The sequence below is a fragment of the Canis lupus genome, chromosome 32, assembly GCF_003254725.2.
Source record: "Canis lupus dingo isolate Sandy chromosome 32, ASM325472v2, whole genome shotgun sequence".
NCBI lineage: Eukaryota > Metazoa > Chordata > Mammalia > Carnivora > Canidae > Canis > Canis lupus.
In genome coordinates, this window is record NC_064274.1 from 4,264,847 (window position 1) to 4,282,924 (window position 18,078).

General features: G+C 38.7%; 1 protein-coding gene across 3 annotated transcripts in view; it reads right to left on the reverse strand.

Annotated features, from left to right (window-relative positions):
- The window catches only part of ANTXR2 (ANTXR cell adhesion molecule 2), a 160,112-nt gene that overhangs the window by 109,380 nt on the left and 32,654 nt on the right, over window positions 1–18,078 (reverse strand). For all 3 annotated transcript variants that reach the window (XM_049105018.1, XM_025426766.3, XM_049105019.1), the window contains exons 8-10: window positions 5,295–5,355; window positions 3,325–3,423; window positions 1,241–1,310 (exon numbers count right to left, since the gene is read on the reverse strand). In XM_049105018.1, the coding sequence (XP_048960975.1) occupies window positions 1,241–1,310; window positions 3,325–3,423; window positions 5,295–5,355 (230 nt within the window). The remainder of the gene's footprint in view (window positions 1–1,240; window positions 1,311–3,324; window positions 3,424–5,294; window positions 5,356–18,078) is intronic.

Below are 18,078 nucleotides of genomic sequence, written 5' to 3' on the forward strand. Positions count from 1 at the left end.
AAAAAAATTAACCATGAAAAGGGAAGAGGGAGTGCCAAACTTCAGAGGGAGAAGACTGTACCAATTAAATAGGGTGATCAGGAAGGGTTTCCCAAGGTGACATTTGAACAAGGCCTGAAGAAAGTGAGAGTGAATGAGGAGCAAAGCATTTCAAGCATAGGGAACAAGTGTAAAAGTGCCAAAGTTGTAAAGAACAGCAGAGAGATCAGTGTGACCATAACAGAAAGAGCAAAAGGAAGACGTAGTGAGGTGGGCCAGATCCTACAGAACCTCGTAGAACATTGCAATATTTAGATTTTCACTCTGAGGGGAATAGGGAACCCATTATCAAGGATTTTAAGTGGAGGGGGTGACATAAATGAATTATCTTAACAAAACCATTCCTGCCAAGGACAGAAACAGAAAAACTAGGAGAAGCTAATAAACTCTGTATATTTTCTTTTCCTCTGCTGGATATGTGTGATCAATATAAAGTAATCCTGTAACTTATTTATTATCCTAAACATATTGTCATCACTATTGTTGGACTAGGGAACATCTGAACTGTCTGCAATCATTTCCCTCATAATAGGGTAAAAAGAAAATCACAAATGGAAATACTAAATGACTAGTGAAATTATCAGTGTTTAGGTGATTTAAACAAAAGCTCTTCATCCAAACTAAACATCCCTTATTTTAACCAGCTATCATTATGGTTTACTTGCCAGACTAACAAACATGAGAAAATAGACCCTAACAAGACCTGGATACAAATTAAAGCACAAATATTTCCTAGTCCAAGGTATGCCTTACTGAGCCACGTTCCTTTTCTTCTTTTATCTTGATATTTAACTACCATAGTAATTAGTCAAAATCTCACTTTGGAACTCGTGTGTGTGTGTGTGTGTGTGTGTAAATGTGTATGTGTAAATGTAATACTCTCAAGTTCGAAATAATGACTGTAGCTCTGAATATTTAAAGGCTCTAGCAATAGTTCTCATACCCATCCAGATAAATATTTATAGGGCCTTTTAATCAATATTTAAGAAACCAGATAAAGCAGACTTTAGCATTTTCAACCTACTAAAAGCATATTATAAATAAAGTACTAACCAGAGTGGTTTGCCTTGAGCTTTCTATTTTCATGTTCATTTTGTACATCAAAAAAAAAAGTAGTAGTATATAATTAATGTATATTTGTCATCATTTCCTAATAATTTATACAGCTAACATGTTTTCAAAAAGTTAATGAAGTGCTTACTCTCCAACTTTACTCAGGGCAGGTGCAGGACAAAGCATAGAATTCAGCTCCACACTTACTGGATTCACACCTAGAAAATAAAACACAACTGAATTAATATAGAACTTTACGTATCTCACACAGTTTTATCAACAGTATGAAAAACATAATGGTAATCAGGGTTCAACAGTGGAACATTAGATATATTACCATGAAGAACTAAATAGACTTTCAACTAAAAAGAGAAGGAAAAGAAAATGAAAAAATAGAGATCATATGCCTCATTGATATGCAATAATGGTAAGTTAGAAGTTATGATATTTTATTAGACTAAATTCATGGATATTTGTAGATACTATAAAATTATCATCTTTTCCACCTCCATTTTTCAAATATCTTAGTCTTTGAAGGAGAAATGATATATATTTTAAAAGCAGAATTTAAAAATAATGGAGAGGGCAGCCTGGGTGGCTCAGCGGTTTAGCACCTGCCATTGGCCCAGGGCGCGATCCTGGAGTCCTGGGATTGAGTCCCGCATCGGGCTCCCTGCATGGAGAGCCTGGGTCTCCCTCTGCCTGTGTCTCTACCTCTCTCTCTCTCTCTCTCTGTGTGTGTGTGTCTCTCATGAATAAACAAAATTAAAAAAATAAAAAATAATGGAGAATAGATGAATATCCAAAGAGAATGAATTTATTTCAAGAGTTTAATAAGATAGTGGTATCATAAATAAATAAACAAACAAATAAATAAATAAATAAAATTAAATGCTTAAATTATCCTATTTTAATAATAAATTAGAAAAAATTTGGACTATAAATATTCAGAAAAGTTCCATAATCAAATGGATAATCCTAGAATGTAAGGGATGAAAATACAATCTGACTCCACTTATTTGTTTGGGGATTTACTTTAATAAACTTAATCTTATGTAGTGAAGGAAAAAATATGTTCATACTATAATCAAATATGTACTCAGAGGGAGTCTCATAAAGCTAACTCTTAGATTCAGATGACTAGTGAATAAAAATAAAATTATTTTGTCCTCTTCAATTGTGGAATCTGCTATGAAGAATTTGTTACAAATATTATTGCCTTGCCTCACCAAAATGATGATCCTAACAGGAAAGAGAAGAATTAATTATGACATTTACCATGCTGAGATCCTCACCACGTTAATTCAACAAACACACACTGAACAGTTGCTGTGTACATAGGCAAAGCTGCGCTATTGGAGTATTTAGTACCATCAGGAAAACAGCAAAACTGTACATGAATCTTTCAAAAAATAATTCTACCAGAGTTCATAGAGTTATAGCATCTGCATTACAGATTAAAATTTTAGAAGCCACTACAATCATTGATGAAGAAAAATGTCTTAAAAGAGATCCAAAATGCTCAGAATATTAAGATCTATTTAAGGAGTTTTTCTCAGAATGAAGATTAAAACATTATATTCATCTGCTTTTTTGAAAGACACATTAGGAAAAATAAAACATAATTACATAAATATGGTAACTATCAATAAACTGTGCTGAGCAGGCACTGAAGATCAAAATATGTGAAATATATAAATATATAAAATATATAAAATATCTGTAAGACAAAAAGCTTATGTCGAGGAGCTGATTGGCAAGTTATTGGGAAATTAGATAAAGAAAATGAGTGAGAATAAAATAAAGCAACAAGTAGTAGAATAGTCCAAGAGAGTTAGATTTTTAGGCAAGAGTAATAATAAATAAATCTAGAGAAAGAAGCAATTAAATCAAGCAGTTGATGTGGTCCACACAGAGTATAGTCAGGAAAACTGGGTTCAACTTTCAGGTTGGCCCTTTCCTGGCTATATTGCCATGGACAAATTGTTTTACTCTTACAGATAATTGGAACCATTATTTGTAAAATGAGGCTTCCTAGGATAGGGTTCAGCATTTCTTAAGTTATAAACAAAGGTTATAATCATTACATAACAAAAATATTATTACTATTTGTACTACCACTGGACTTCATTTCTTTCTCCTTTGATTAAAAATATAGCATGGTCGATTTCAATTGAAAAAAAAAGGAGGAAACACTTGAACACTTGGGGAGGAAACACTTGAGGAACCTACTCTTTGTGTAGGTTTCATTTACAGTGTAGGTACAGAGAACACTCCCATTTCGACTGCCCAAGTTGAATCCTCTTCCAGTCAAAACAATTTGAAATTCATCTAGAAGTAAAAAGAGAAATAACATTTTAATCCCTGCTGTAAAAAAAGAGAGAGAGAGAGAACTTGAAAGTGTCAAGGTGCACAGAATGAATTTCTTCATAGCGTTCAGCCTACTAGTAACAATGAAGACATTGCTTTATTTCCAACTCTCTATCTTGGGCCCTTTAGGGAAATTCAGGGAAGATATCATCTATTGCCATATAAAAAGGCATTATTTTATTTTTTAAACAAAGTGTTTTCCGGTAGTAACCAAGATACTTGAATTGAAGCCTAACAGTCATTCCCACATACCACAGAAACTTACCCTCCCCTCATTTCTGTCCCCAGAAAAAGAAAGGAAGAAAAAGAAAGAGAGAGAAAGAAACTTCCCCAAATTCTATCCTTGGGAAAATATCAGCAGGAAAGAAGCTTCTTTGTTCTTCTCTACTCTCAGGTATTAAGGTATGGGAATGTAAAGAAAATTACTTACTCATTTCTTTCTTAGAACTGTCATGTGTTGTATTTTCTTTATTCTCTGAAACTCCCTATAGAGTTCTTTAACGGTTTCTTGACATTGCTAATCCCAGTTTCATTTTCTGTTGCATACATATTTATAACTCACCAGAAGTCATGCATTTGGGACTATTCATAGTCTATGGCCTGTCACTAAAGGAAGTTTATTCAACTTACTGCTCAGGACTCTATATCAAAGGAGCAGTCACTACATGTTAGAGAGTAAAATAAAATGCTAGGAAAACAAGCTAACTGATCAAATATCTTGATTGGCATTTAAATGTTTGCTATTTAGCTATAAGATGATATATGAACTATTTTAACAGTGATTAACTCTCAATCTTCTCCAACAATCGCTTATCTATCAGAATCTAACATATTTATAGTAATTTATTGTGGAAGAAAATATCATTTTGCCTCTCCTCATGAAGCAGGTTATAAAAGGAATTTTATTTAAAGTGCAGGTAAAACTTAAAATGTGACTCAGTGAAAAGAACATGGCTTTAGAGTCCACAGACAAGAGTCAAATGGGACAATTAGTAAAACAAGGACTGAACCTCTCTGCCCCAATTCTGTCATCTGTGAATCAGGGATTATAAAACTGTCAAATAGTGTCGTTATGAAGATGAGGTAAAATTATGAAAGCAGAGGGATGCTCTGGGATGTCCAAATGCGCTATTCCTCTTAAACATCTCAAAGCCCATTAAACAGGAAGTCTAAAAGATACAGAACTTCAGACCATACCCAGAGGCTGGGAGGCTCTGTGGGAAATTACACAGCCCATTTCCTCTTCCACTAGACCCAATATTTTTCCTTTTCTATATTAAAATGAACTCCAGGTCAGACTTGAACAAGAAACAGAATCGCACTCTCTTTGGGTAAGGATGGCTTCAAAGTGCTAAAACCTGAGTCTGTTCTTGGCACCTGCTAATGAAGCCACCTACTTCTTTCCTGCCATCCACCCATACATCACTTCTTCATGTGCCCCAGGCCAGAGGGACTGTACTTTGGCCGGGTCATCAAAGCACAGAGCTCAAAGTCTACAGATACACGACTGTTTATATAATTAGATAAAAGAAAAAATTTCATATTTTATTTTACTTGTCATAGGAAAGGTCTCAAACATGAACTAAATATACAGAAAATTCTAAAAGCCTGTCACACAATATGTTCATTATTTAAAATAACACTCCAATCTTAAAAAATTTGAATTTAAAATAGAAATATTTCAAGGAATTATTTAAAAATTCTTACAGAAAAGGATGCCAAAAAAGTTAATTTTGTTATTCTCTTTCCAACATGAGTTTCAAATCATATAATTTAACTAGGGGGAAAAAATACAATTTCTTACACGGTATTTTTAAATTCTAACCACTTACCCCCCACACAGACACTTGAAGGCCGCAATTCCAGGATTTCAGTGCATGACTGAGCTAGTATCTAAAAAGGAAAAAAAAGAAGACCAAGATAGAGAATGAAATTCTAATATGTAAAGTGAGTTATAAGATTGCTAATAATCATAAGGTCCTCCCCTTAACCTCAATAGATGACAGAGAAAATCTTTTACTATCGTATATACAGCTACCAAGCTCTTAGGAAATTTCTATGTTGTCTTTCAGTATATATCCCAAGACTATATTCTGTAGGAATCCTTGTTTGATTATTAAATACAGATAAGCACAGATAAAGGAGATGTTACCTCAAAGTCTGGTAGCCTTGAATGCAAAAATAACTGAACTCTCTTGGAAGCCATAAAACCTAACGCTGACCTTCCCTATCAGGCAAAAGCAAGACAGCAAATTGGATCTCCTGTTCAATTATGCGAACTTAATATGTTTTTCACAAAGAGGTTCAATACAATATCAATAAATAAACACTTCTTTATTTGACCGTGGCACTTCTATTCGATTTCTCAGCCTCAATTCCCACAGATGCTAATCCTCCTTGTAGGCACCAAACCTTACACTTGGGGGAACACAGGCTCCTTGTATGAGCCAAATATTATCCTTAAAAACAGACCCCGTACTCCAGCATTCCAGAAACAGAATGGCTCTTCTTAGCTTGTTCCAAGAAACAGAAACCACCCTACAAGGCACAGGCTACAAGTGAAAAACAACAGTGATGAAATCAGCTGCTCCCAAAGGACACAACAATCCCGTCTTTATTTTTAGAACTGCTCTGTACTACATTATCAAACTCAGACAAATTCCAGATGATCTCTGAACAGCATTCCTTTCTTGACAGAGTTGAAGACAGATGATGTACAGTGGGCTCTAGCATCTCCTGCTCAGAACTAGAACAGGAAGGAAGGAAACAGAAATGCTTTCTGTGCTTTCTTGAATAACAGTAGAATGGTAAATTGTCAGCTGGGAATCTTTGTTGCTGAATATGCATCACTGAGGCAGGAAATCATTGGTACTTTTTAAGATCATTTCCCAGTGAATCCACTTTTCACAAAGCAATTGAAGCTATAGTGATAGGGAAACAGATACAGTAAGATTTTGTATCTGAGAAATTTAAACTCAGAAATGACCAAAGAGACAGACTCCACAGTCACCCAAAGAAATTTCAGCACCCAAAGACCTCCTCTTGGTCTACTATTTTATCTTCTATAATCAACACTCACTCCTCTGAGGAATGCGTACTGTGGTTCAATTAAGAATTCGGAAAAAGATGGACTCCTGGGCAGCTCAGTGGTGACCGTCTGCCTTCGGCCCATGGTGTGATCCCAGGGTCCCAGGATTGAGTCCCACATCGGGCTCCCTGCATGGAGTCTGCTTCTCCTCTATGTCTCTGCCTCCGTCTCTCTCTCTCTCTCTCTCTCTCTTTCATGAATAAATAAATAAAATCCTTTTTTTTTAAAGTTGGGGAAAGAATTGAGGGCCACTGTGAAAGGGTAACACACGTCTAGGAAGGGAAGTATCTTAAATCAGTAATATCCTTAAATATTTTAACACTACACAAGTGACAAGACTCTGAAGGGAACAGAATGGAAAAGTTTTGCTAACGGAATATGGAGCCAAAAGGTTCCAACTAACAAAAATGCAGCATTATACCCTTGGCTTTGGCCAATGTGAGATAAAAGGAGAACAGTGGGCCACACAAATAGAGGGTAAAAGGAAAACACAAAGCCTCCAAATCTATTTTACTTGCCAGCAAGTCTGAAGGAATTTACTTAAAAACAGATCCCATTAAGGATGCTCCTATGAAGAAACATTTTTCAGTTCACACTTTCTTTATTAGTTATTTTAGGCACACCTCTAGCAGCATTACAGAGAAATGTTTCAAGCATCAAGAAAAATTATGAGAGGTTTAAAGACTGAATCCATTGGAAATTGCAACTGTTCTTTAAAGATTCCTTAGAAGAAGGTAAACAAAGAAATTACAAGATTTTCCAAAGACCATGTCAAAAACATACAACTCAGAATGATCTGTGTAAAACTTCTAAAACTGTATTGTTTTTCTCTATCCTACCAGTATCGACCATAATCAAATCAGATCTCAAAATATTTAAGACAAAAGTGTATGTATATCTTGATTTCCTCTTTTAATTTGATGTAATCCATTGAATAGTTTTAAAATGATAGTGCCAGGGGTGTCTGCGTGGCTCAGTCAGTTAAGCATCCCATTCGTGATTTTGGCTCCAGTCATGCTCTCAGGGCGGTGAGATTGAGCCCCACATTGGGCTCCACACTGGGCATGGAGCATGCTTAAGATTTTCTAGCTCTCTCTGGCACTTTTCCCCTCTTAACCACCTTCCTAAAAATAATAATAAGTAATTAATTAAAATCAAAAAATAAAATGATAGTTCCAACAGTAAGAGCAAATGGTCAATTCTTACAGTGCTCTCCTTACAACTGGAGAATAAACACTTTTAAGGGCTGTTGTTGGTATCCATTTCTGAAGCCAGACCTTATTTACTCCATGTAAGGTATTTTGGTTTTAAAGATAAATTCAGGAGGGAGGGGCAAGATTGTGGAAGAGGAGGGTCCCCAAGTCACCTGTCCCCACCAAATTACCTAGATAACCCTCAAATCATCCTGAAAATCTACGAATTCGGCCTGAGATTTAAAGAGAGACCAGCTGGAATGCTACAGTGAGAAGAGTTTGCGCTTCTATCCAGGTAGGAAGACGGGGAAAAAGAAAGAAAAACACAAAAGGCCTCCAAGGGGGAGGGGCCCCACGAGGAGCCGGGCTGAGGCCGGGGCGAGTGTCCCCAGGACAGGAGAGCCCCGTCCCGGAGAAGCAGGAGCTGCACCAACCTCCCCGGGCGGAAAGGGGCTCGCGGGGAGGTGGAGCAGGACCCAGGAGGGCGGGGATGCCCTCGGGCTCCCGGGGACACTAACAGACACCTGCGCCCCGGGAGAGTGCGCCGAGCTCCCTAAGGGCTGCAGCGCGCACGGCGGGACCCGGAGCAGCTCGGGGGGCTCGGGGGCGGCTCCGCGGAGGGGGCTGCGGGGCGGGAGCAGCTCGGGGGCCTCGGGGGCGGCTCCGCGGAGGGGGCTGCGGGGCGGGAGCAGCTCGGGGGGCTCGGGGGCGGCTCCGCGGAGGGGGCTGCGGGGCGGGAGCAGCTCGTGGGGCTCGGGGGCGGCTCCGCGGAGGGGGCTGCGGGGCGGGAGCAGCTCGGGGGGCTCGGGGGCGGCTCCGCGGAGGGGCTGCGGGGCGGGAGCAGCTCGGGGGCTCGGGGGCGGCTCCGCGGAAGGGGCTGCGGGGCGGAGCAGCTCGGGGGCTCGGGGGCGGCTCCGCGGAGGGGGCGGCGGGGCGGGAGCGGGATTCCACCAGCGCAGGCTCCGGAGCACAGGGCGCCAGGACACAGCCCAGGATCCGGCCACCCCCGGGACAGGCAGAGGCCAGGAGGGCCCAGGACCGCAAGGACGCTCCTGCCCCAGCTGAGCAGATCAGCGGCCCCGCCCCAGAGCCTCCAGGCCCTGCAGACCGAGAGCTCCGTGGTTACTGCGGGAGCTGACTCCAGGGCTGCAGAGCTGGCGCCGCCACTGCGGTTGTTCCTCCTGGGACCTCACGGGGTAAACAACCCCCACTGAGCCCTGCACCAGGCAGGGGCAGAGCAGCTCCCCCAGGTGCTAACACCTGAAGATAGAACAACAGGCGCATCCCCGAGATGACCAGCTAGACGGACAAGTTCCAGGGGAAGTCAAGGGACTTACAGTATACAGAATAAGAGGATACTACCCCTTGTTTTTTTGTTTTGTTTTGGTTTTTGGTTTTTGGTTTTTGGTTTTTGTTTTTGTTTTGCTTTTTGATTTCCGTTTGCTTCCCCTTTTTTTCTTTTTCTTTCTTTTCTCTTTTTCTTCTTTTTTCTTTTTTTTTTTCTTCCTTTTTTCTTTTTCTTTCCCTCTTTATCTTCTTTGTTTTTCTCCCTTTCCCAATACAACTTGTTTTTGGCCACTTTGCACTGAGCAAAATGACTAGAAGGAAAACCTCACCTCAAAAGAAAGAATCACAAATACTCCTCTCTCCCACAGAGTTGCAAAATCTGGATTACAATTCAATATCAGAAAGCCAATTCAGAAGCACTATTATACAGCTACTGGTGGCTCTAGAAAAAAGCATAAAGGACTCAAGAGACTTCATGACTGCAGAATTTAGAAGCTAATCAGGCAGAAATTAAAAATCAATTGAATGAGATGCAGTCCAAACTAGAAGTCCTAACGACATGAGGGTTAACGAGGTGGAAGAACAAGTGAGTGACATAGAAGACAAGTTGATGGCAAAGAGGGAAACTGAGGAAAAAAGAGACAAACAATTAAAAGATCAGGAAGATAGATTAAGGGAAATAAGTGACAGCCTGAGGAAGAAAAACCTACGTTTAATTGGGGTTCCCGAAGGTGCCGAAAGGGCCAGAGGGCCAGAATATGTATTTGAACAAATCATAGCTGAGAACTTTCCTAATCTAGGAATGGAAACAGGCCTCCAGATCCAGGAAATAGAGAAATCCCCCCCTAAAATCAATAAAAACCGTTCAACACCTCGACATTTAATAGTTAAGCTTGCAAATTCCAAATATAAAGAGAAGATCCTTAAAGCAGCAAGAGACAAGAAATCCCTGACTTTTATGGGGAGGAGTATTAGGGTAGCAGCAGACCTCTCCACAGAGACCTGGCAGGCCAGAAAGGGCTGGCAGGATATATTCAGGGTCCTAAATGAGAAGAACATTCAACCAAGAATACATTATCAAGCAAGGCTCTCATTCAAAATGGAAGGAGAGATAAAGAGCTTCCAAGACAGGCAGGAACTGAAAGAATATGTGACCTCCAAACCAGCTCTGCAAGAAATTTTAAGGGGACTCTCAAATTCCCCTTTAAGAAGAAATCCATTGGAACAATCCACAAAAACAAGAACTGAATAGATATCATGGTGACACTAAACTCATATCTTTCAATAGTAACTCTGAACATGAACGGGCTTAATGACCCCATCAGAAGGTGCAGGGTTTCAGACTGGATAAAAAAGCAGGACCCATCTATTTGCTGTCTACAAGAGACTCATTTTAGACAGAAGGACACTGACAGCCTGAAAATAAAAGGTTGGAGAACCATTTACCATTCAAATGGTCCTCAAAAGAAAGCAGGGGTAGCCATCCTTATATCAGATAAACTAAAATTTACCCTGAAGACTGTAGTGAGAGATGAAGAGGGACACTATCTCATACTTAAAGGATCTATCCAACAAGAGGACTTAAAAATCCTCAATATATATGCCCCGAATGTGGGAGCTGCCAAATATTTAAACCAATTAATAACCAAAGTGAAGAAATACTTAGATAATAATACACTTATACTTGGTGACTTCAATCTAGCTCTTTCTACCCTCGATAGGTCTTCTAAGCACAACATCTCCAAAGAAACGAGAGCTTTAAATGATACACTGGACCAGATGGATTTCACAGATATCTACAGAACTTTACATCCAAACTCAACTGAATACACATTCTTCTCAAGTGCACATGGAACTTTCTCCAGAATAGAGCACATACTGGGTCACAAATCGGGTCTGAAACGATACCAAAAGATTGGGATCGTCCCCTGTGTATTCTCAGACCATAATGCCTTGAAATTAGAACCAAATCACAACAAGAAGTTTGGAAGGACCTCAAACACGTGAAGGTTAAGGACCATCCTGCTAAAAGATGAAAGGGTCAACCAGGAAAATAAGGAAGAATTAAAAAGATTCATGGAAACTAATGAGAATGAAGATACAACCATTCAAAATCTTTGGGATGCAGCAAAAGCAGTCCTGAGGGGGAAATACATCGCAATACAAGCATCCATTCAAAAACTGGAAAGAACTCAAATACAAAAGCTAACCTTACACCTAAAGGAGCTAGAGAAAAAACAGCAAATAGATCCTACACCAGCAGAAGAAGAGAGTTAATTAAGATTCAAGCAGAACTCAATGAAATTGAGACCAGAAGAACTGTGGAACAGATCAACAGAACCAGGAGTTGGTTCTTTGAAAGAATTAATAAGATAGATTAACCATTAGCCAGCCTTATTAAAAAGAAGAGAGAGAAGACTCAAATTAATAAAATCATGTATGAGAAAGGAGACATCACTACCAACACCAAGGAAATACAAATGATTTAAAAACATCTTATGAACAGCTATGCGCCAATAAATTAGGCAATCTCCAGGCAGGAAATTGAAGCAGTCATCAAAAACCTCCCAAGACACAAAAGTCCAGGGCCAGATGGCTTCCCAGGGGAATTCTATCAAACTTTAAAGAAGAAACCATACCTATTCTACTAAAGCTGTTTGGAAAGATAGAGATGGAGTACTTCCAAATTCGTTCTATGAGGCCAGCATCACCTTATTTCCAAAACCAGACAAAGACCCCACCAAAAAGGAGAATTACAGACCAATATCCCTGATGAACATGGCTGCAAAAATTCTCAACAAGATACTAGCCAATAGGATCCAACAGTACATTAAGAAAATTATTCACCATAACCAAGTAGGATTTTACCCGGGACACAAGGCTGGTTCAACACTCATAAAACAATCAATGTGATTCATCATATCAGCAAGAGAAAAACCAAGAACCATATGATCCTCTCATTAGATGCAGAGAAAGCATTTGACAAAATACAGCACCCATTCCTGATCAAAACTCTTCAGAGTGTAGGGATAGAGGGAACATTCCTCAACATCTTAAAAGCCATCTACAAAAAGCCCACAGCAAATATCATTCTCAATGGGGAAGCACTGGGAGCCTTTCCCCTAAGATCAGAAACACGACAGGGATGTCCACTCTCACCACTCTATTCAACATAGCACTAGAAGTCCTAGCCTCAGCAATCAGACAACAAAAAGACATTAAAGGCATTCAAATTGGCAAAGAAGAAGTCAAACTCTCCCTCTTGGCCGATGACATGATACTCTACATAGAAAACCCAAAAGCCTCCACCCCAAGATTGCTAGAACTCATACAGCAATTTGGCATCGTGGCAGGATACAAAATCAATGCCCAGAAATCAGTGGCATTTCTATACACTAACAATGAGACTGAAGAAAGTGAAATTAAGGAGTCAATCCCATTTACAATTGCACCCAAAAGCATAAGATACCTAGGAATAAACCTCACCAAAGAGGTAAAGGATCTATACCCTAAAAACTATAGAACACTTCTGAAAAAAATTGAGGAAGACACAGAGAGATGGAAAAATATTCCATGCTCATGGATTGGCAGAATTAATATTGTGAAAATGTCAATGTTACCCAGGGCAATTTACACGTTTAATGCAATCCCTATCAAAATACTGTGGACTTTCTTCAGAGAGTTAGAACAAATTATTTTAAGATTTGTGTGGAATCAGAAAAGACCCCGAATAGCCAGGGGAATTTTAAAAAAGAAAACCATAGCTGGGGGCATCACAATGCCAGATTTCAGGTTGGACTACAAAGCTGTGGTCATCAAGACAGTGTGGTACTGGCACAAAAACAGACACATAGATCAATGGAACAGAAGAGAGAACCCAGAAGTGGACCCTCAACTTTATGGTCAACTAATATTCGATAAAGGAGGAAAGACTATCCACTGGAAGAAAGACAGTCTCTTCAATAAATGGTGCTGGGAAAATTGGACATCCACATGCAGAAGAATGAAACTAGACCACTCTCTTGCACCAGACAGAAAGATAAACTCAAAATGGATGAAAGATCTAAATGTGAGACAAGATTCCATCAAAATCCTAGAGGAGAACACAGGCCACACCCTTTTTGAACTTGGCCACAGTAACTTCTTGCAAGATACATCCACGAAGGCAAAAGAAACAAAAGCAAAAATGAACTATTGGGACTTTCATCAAGATAAGAAGCTTCTGTACAGCAAAGGATACAGTCAACAAAACTAAAAGACAACCTACAGAATGGGAGAAGAGATTTGCAAATGACGTATCAGATAAAGGGCTAGTTTCCAAGATCTATAAAGAACTTCTTAAACTCAACAGCAAAGAAACAAACAATCCAATCATGAAATGGGCAAAAGACTTGAAGAGAAATCTCACAGAGGAAGACATAGACATGGCCAACAAGCACATGAGAAAATGCTCTGCATCACTTGCCATCAGGGAAATACAAGTCAAAACCACAATGAGATACCACCTCACACCAGTGAGAATGCGGAAAATTAACAAGGCAGGAGACCACAAATGTTGGAGAGGATGCGGAGAAAAGGGAACCAACCCTCTTACACTGTTGGTAGGAATGTGAACTGGTGCAGCCACTCTGGAAAAATGTGTGGAGGTTCCTCAGAGAGTTGAAAATAGACCTGCCCTACGACCCAGCAATTGCACTGCTGGGGATTTACCCCAAAGATACAGATGCAATGAAACGCCGGGACACCTGCACCCCGATGTTTCTAGCAGCAATGTCCACAATAGCCAAAGTGTGGAAGGAGCCTCGGTGTCCATCGAAAGATGAATGGATAAAGATGTGGTTTATGTATACAATGGAATATTCTTCAGCCATTAGAAACGAAAATACCCACCATTTGCTTCAACATGGATGGAACTGGAGGGTATTATGCTGAGTGAAGTAAGTCAGTCGGAGAAGGACAAACAGTTTATGTTCTCATTCATTTGGGGAATATAAATAATAGTGAGAGGGAATATAAGGGAAGGGAGAAGAAATGTGTGGGAAATATCAGAAACGGAGACAGAACATAAAGACTCCTAACTCTGGGAAACGAACTAGGGGTGGTGGAAGGGCAGGCAGGAGGGCAAGGGATGAGGGTGAATGAGTGACGGGCATTGAGGGGGGCATTTGATGGGATGAGCACTGGGTGTTATTCTGTATGTTGGCAAATTGAACACTAATAAAAAATAGATTTATTATAAAAAAATAATAAAGGGGAAAAAAGAAAAAAATAAAGATAAATTCAAGATGACTTAAAAATGTATTTTCTACTTCACGTCTAATATTAAAGAAATCAAGTTACATCAAGAGAAACTAAGAATAGCTGAAGGTTGGGGATATGTTGCAGTAAATTGTATAATATACTTTTATACCTAAGAATACACTTCCACTAGTTTAATATATGTACTTATTTTTAAAAAATGAATTATATAGAAATGATATTACTGAATGGCAAAGTGACCCAAGGAACACATTCACAGAAAGACAAGCAGTTTAGACCATGAGTCCTAAAAGTGGCATCACCATTTGAAGGAATCCAGCTGAATTCCCCACAGGACATTACGTGCCCTTCTCTAACGTTTGTTCTGATTTTTTGAAAAATTTCTCTGTATCTTATGTTCTATTAGTTGGATATATGAATCACCTCTACTAGGAGACAAAGTCTTTGAGCATAAAGATAGGACAGTATGTTGTACAATCCTTTCAGGACCAGCACACTGTTTTGCATATAAAGTACAACCAATAAATGCTTAGGGAATACAGATTGCATGAATTAATGAGAATATTAAAAAATATCTATCTAGCAAGCAAATCAACAACCATTTCATGACAAACATAAGGCAGAATAAAGTTAATTTATGTGAAAAGGCATCTAGCCCTCCAAAAAATGAGTGCGGGAAACACAGAAACCCATGATTTGAAATAAGAGGTTCACCCAAACCATTTCCAAATGAAAAACAATCAAAGAGAGGGAACAAGAATGTGTTGGGAGAAAGAAAGAAAGCATGTGCATTTTTAAAAAATAAAATTTGTCCTAAACTTGTTTTTTCCATCTAGAGTTTATCATGTTCCTGTAGTAAAATAACTGAAAGTCAAATAATTCAATGTTTGTATGCAGATAGTTTATATCATTAAATTTTTTTAAAAATCAGTTCCATAAACATGAAGCAGTTCATAATCTAGTCTCAAGACAAGTAATTGCACAAGTTCAAATGTTCAAGATATCAAAATAGGTCCATTATATTAAAACTGTCATCACTAAATGACAACCGATAGAGGACAAATATTTTAAACACTCTAGTTAATTTTTACTAAATTAAATACTGTTATTGATTGATTGAACATTGGATCAGGTGTCCCATCTATGATAATTGACACATTATCTTTCATACTCTGCACTTCCATCATTTGTACAACAGAGCATCTTGTAAGGATGTTTCTTCAAATATGTGTTGCCATCTGTCTTCATTATATCTCAATAGAAACAGAAAATAGTTTCCACTGAAGGTCAGCCTTGGTTGACATCAGAGAGAGCTAATAGCACCATAGACCAAATTTAAAGACAAGCCAAATGCTATTAATAAAACCAGGGCACATTAAGTCATGCACACCCTAGATGCAAAATTACATCATTTGAGATTTTGAAATATACATATATATATATATATAAATTGGCAAAGAACTTGATGCTCACCATGAAAAAAAGTATACTACTGAAGCATCTGTTCACTCACAAGCATCTGTTCACTCAAAAAGTGATATTAGTGTGAAGGAATATTTACAAATGAAAATAATAGGTACATTATTCTCTACTCCCTACTTTTAAGTCCTCAAAATTAATAGGCATAACAAGAGTCATATTTACTGAAAGTTAACTCCCTAAATTTAGTACAAATATCAGTAGCCAAAAATTCAAAAGAATTTCTAACAATGGTAATAATAATTATCATTTGTTGGGAACTATGCTCCAGGCAGTATGCTAAGCACTTTATATGATTTTCTTCAGTTAATCCTCCTAAATCTTATGAATATATACTATTTTTATCTCCACATTATAGATGAGAAAACTGAGGTTTTTAGAGAGATCTTTTTAATTTTATTTTTTAAATAAGAACGATTAGTTTTCAAAAAGTAGAGCCAGATCTCCTCAGGTTTGATTGACTCTAAAGCCTGTTCTAACCAGTGCACTCTGACAATCTAACATTACAAAACTCTAATAGCTAACAAACTAGTGAAAATTTATCTGCCTGTCTTGACCAGATTCCTTTTATACTATCAAAACCATCTAAAATCTATCTTATTTTTTTTTATTTTTTTTAAATTTTTTTTTTATTTATGATAGTCACAGAGAGAGAGAGAGAGAGGCAGAGACACAGACAGAGGGAGAAGCAGGCTCCATGCACCGGGAGCCTGACGTGGGATTCGATCCCGGGTCTCCAGGATCGCGCCCTGGGCCAAAGGCAGGCACTAAACCGCTGCACCACCCAGGGATCCCTATCTTATTTTTTATCTTCAAAAGTATGTCACTAAGCTCTCACCTACATTTGTTGGGATTTTAATAAATTTGTTTTAAAATTTCCAATTCCAAGGCAACTGGGTGGCTCAGTTGGTTAAGTGTCCGACTCTTGATCTCAAGGTCGTGAGTTCAAGCCTTGCATCTGGCTCCACGCTGGGTGTGGAGCCTACTTAAAAGGAAAAAAAATTTCCAATTCCATTGATTCGAATAAATCAAAAATCCAGATCATATTCTGAATTAGTAACATATAGGAAATACAAATGCTTAGGGCCTTCTCTCTTTTGATTTTTTCTGTCATCTTATTATTGCTTTCTATCTCAGTGTTTTTCTGTATAGATCAAATACTTATTCATAATCCAGAACCTAAAAGACAAGAGAGGCTATACTAGAACAAGAGGCCCTAACTGTGCTTTGGAGGCACAATAGCCACTTAAAAAAAGAAAATCAAACTGTTTAGAAATTGTTATCTGAACACATTTTTTTTCAGTCATAAAAGCAATGATGTCAATGGCATTTAAGGGTATAAGGTTTCATACATTTCTAGAGCTTGCCTGAGTGCTGGGAAGAGAAAGGATATTCTGAGCCAAGCAGCAGAAGGTTGGGGTATTTTGTTTTGTTTTCTTTTGGGTTTTTTTTTTTTTTCCATTTTTTCTGAACATGGAACAAACTTTAGGTGAATTTTTGACACAGAATAAGTTAGTCTTTCCCTCGTACACACTCATTGTCTCACCTAGGTTGCTAGACAAACACACACATTCCTTTTCTAAATACAATCGGTATCCGGGTTTTCTACTGTGCAAAAGATTCCATTTCAATGTAGCTGTTCTCATCTTATGAACTCATTCATATAATACATATGAGTGCAAATATATGAAATGATGACCTTTCAAACAACCTAGATTGGGTTATACCCCAAAGATAAATTTTTTAAACCACAAAAATCCCTATGTATGGAAATTCTGAAGCATAGCCATTCAGTAAAGCAAGAAATGCAAGCAGCATGAGGGAAAATGTTTTCTAAAAAGGACAATGAGGTCTGCTTATATGTCTGCCTGACAGTGTTCTGCTGCTCTGCTGTTCTTTTCTTGGTTTCTTTTCCTTCTATATATATTTGTGAACCACAGAGTTTTTAAAAACTTCTTAACCTACAGTTGCACCCATGGGACACAGGTTGGGTAGGAGATGAAGGTGTGAACTCCAAAACAGAGAGGTCTAGACAGAGTCGCTGTTGGTATACATAACACCATCTACAAGACTAGTGTTTATAAGCCAGTACAGGGATCCCTGGGTGGCGCAGCGGTTTGGAGCCTGCCTTTGGCCCGGGGCGCGATCCTGGAGACCCGGGATCGAATCCCACGTCAGGCTCCCGGTGCATGGAGCCTGCTTCTCCCTCTGCCTGTGTCTCTGCCTCTCTCTCTCTCTCTCTCTCTCTCTGTGACTATCATTAATAAAAAAAAAAAAAAAAAAAAATCTTTATAAGCCAGTACAAATCTA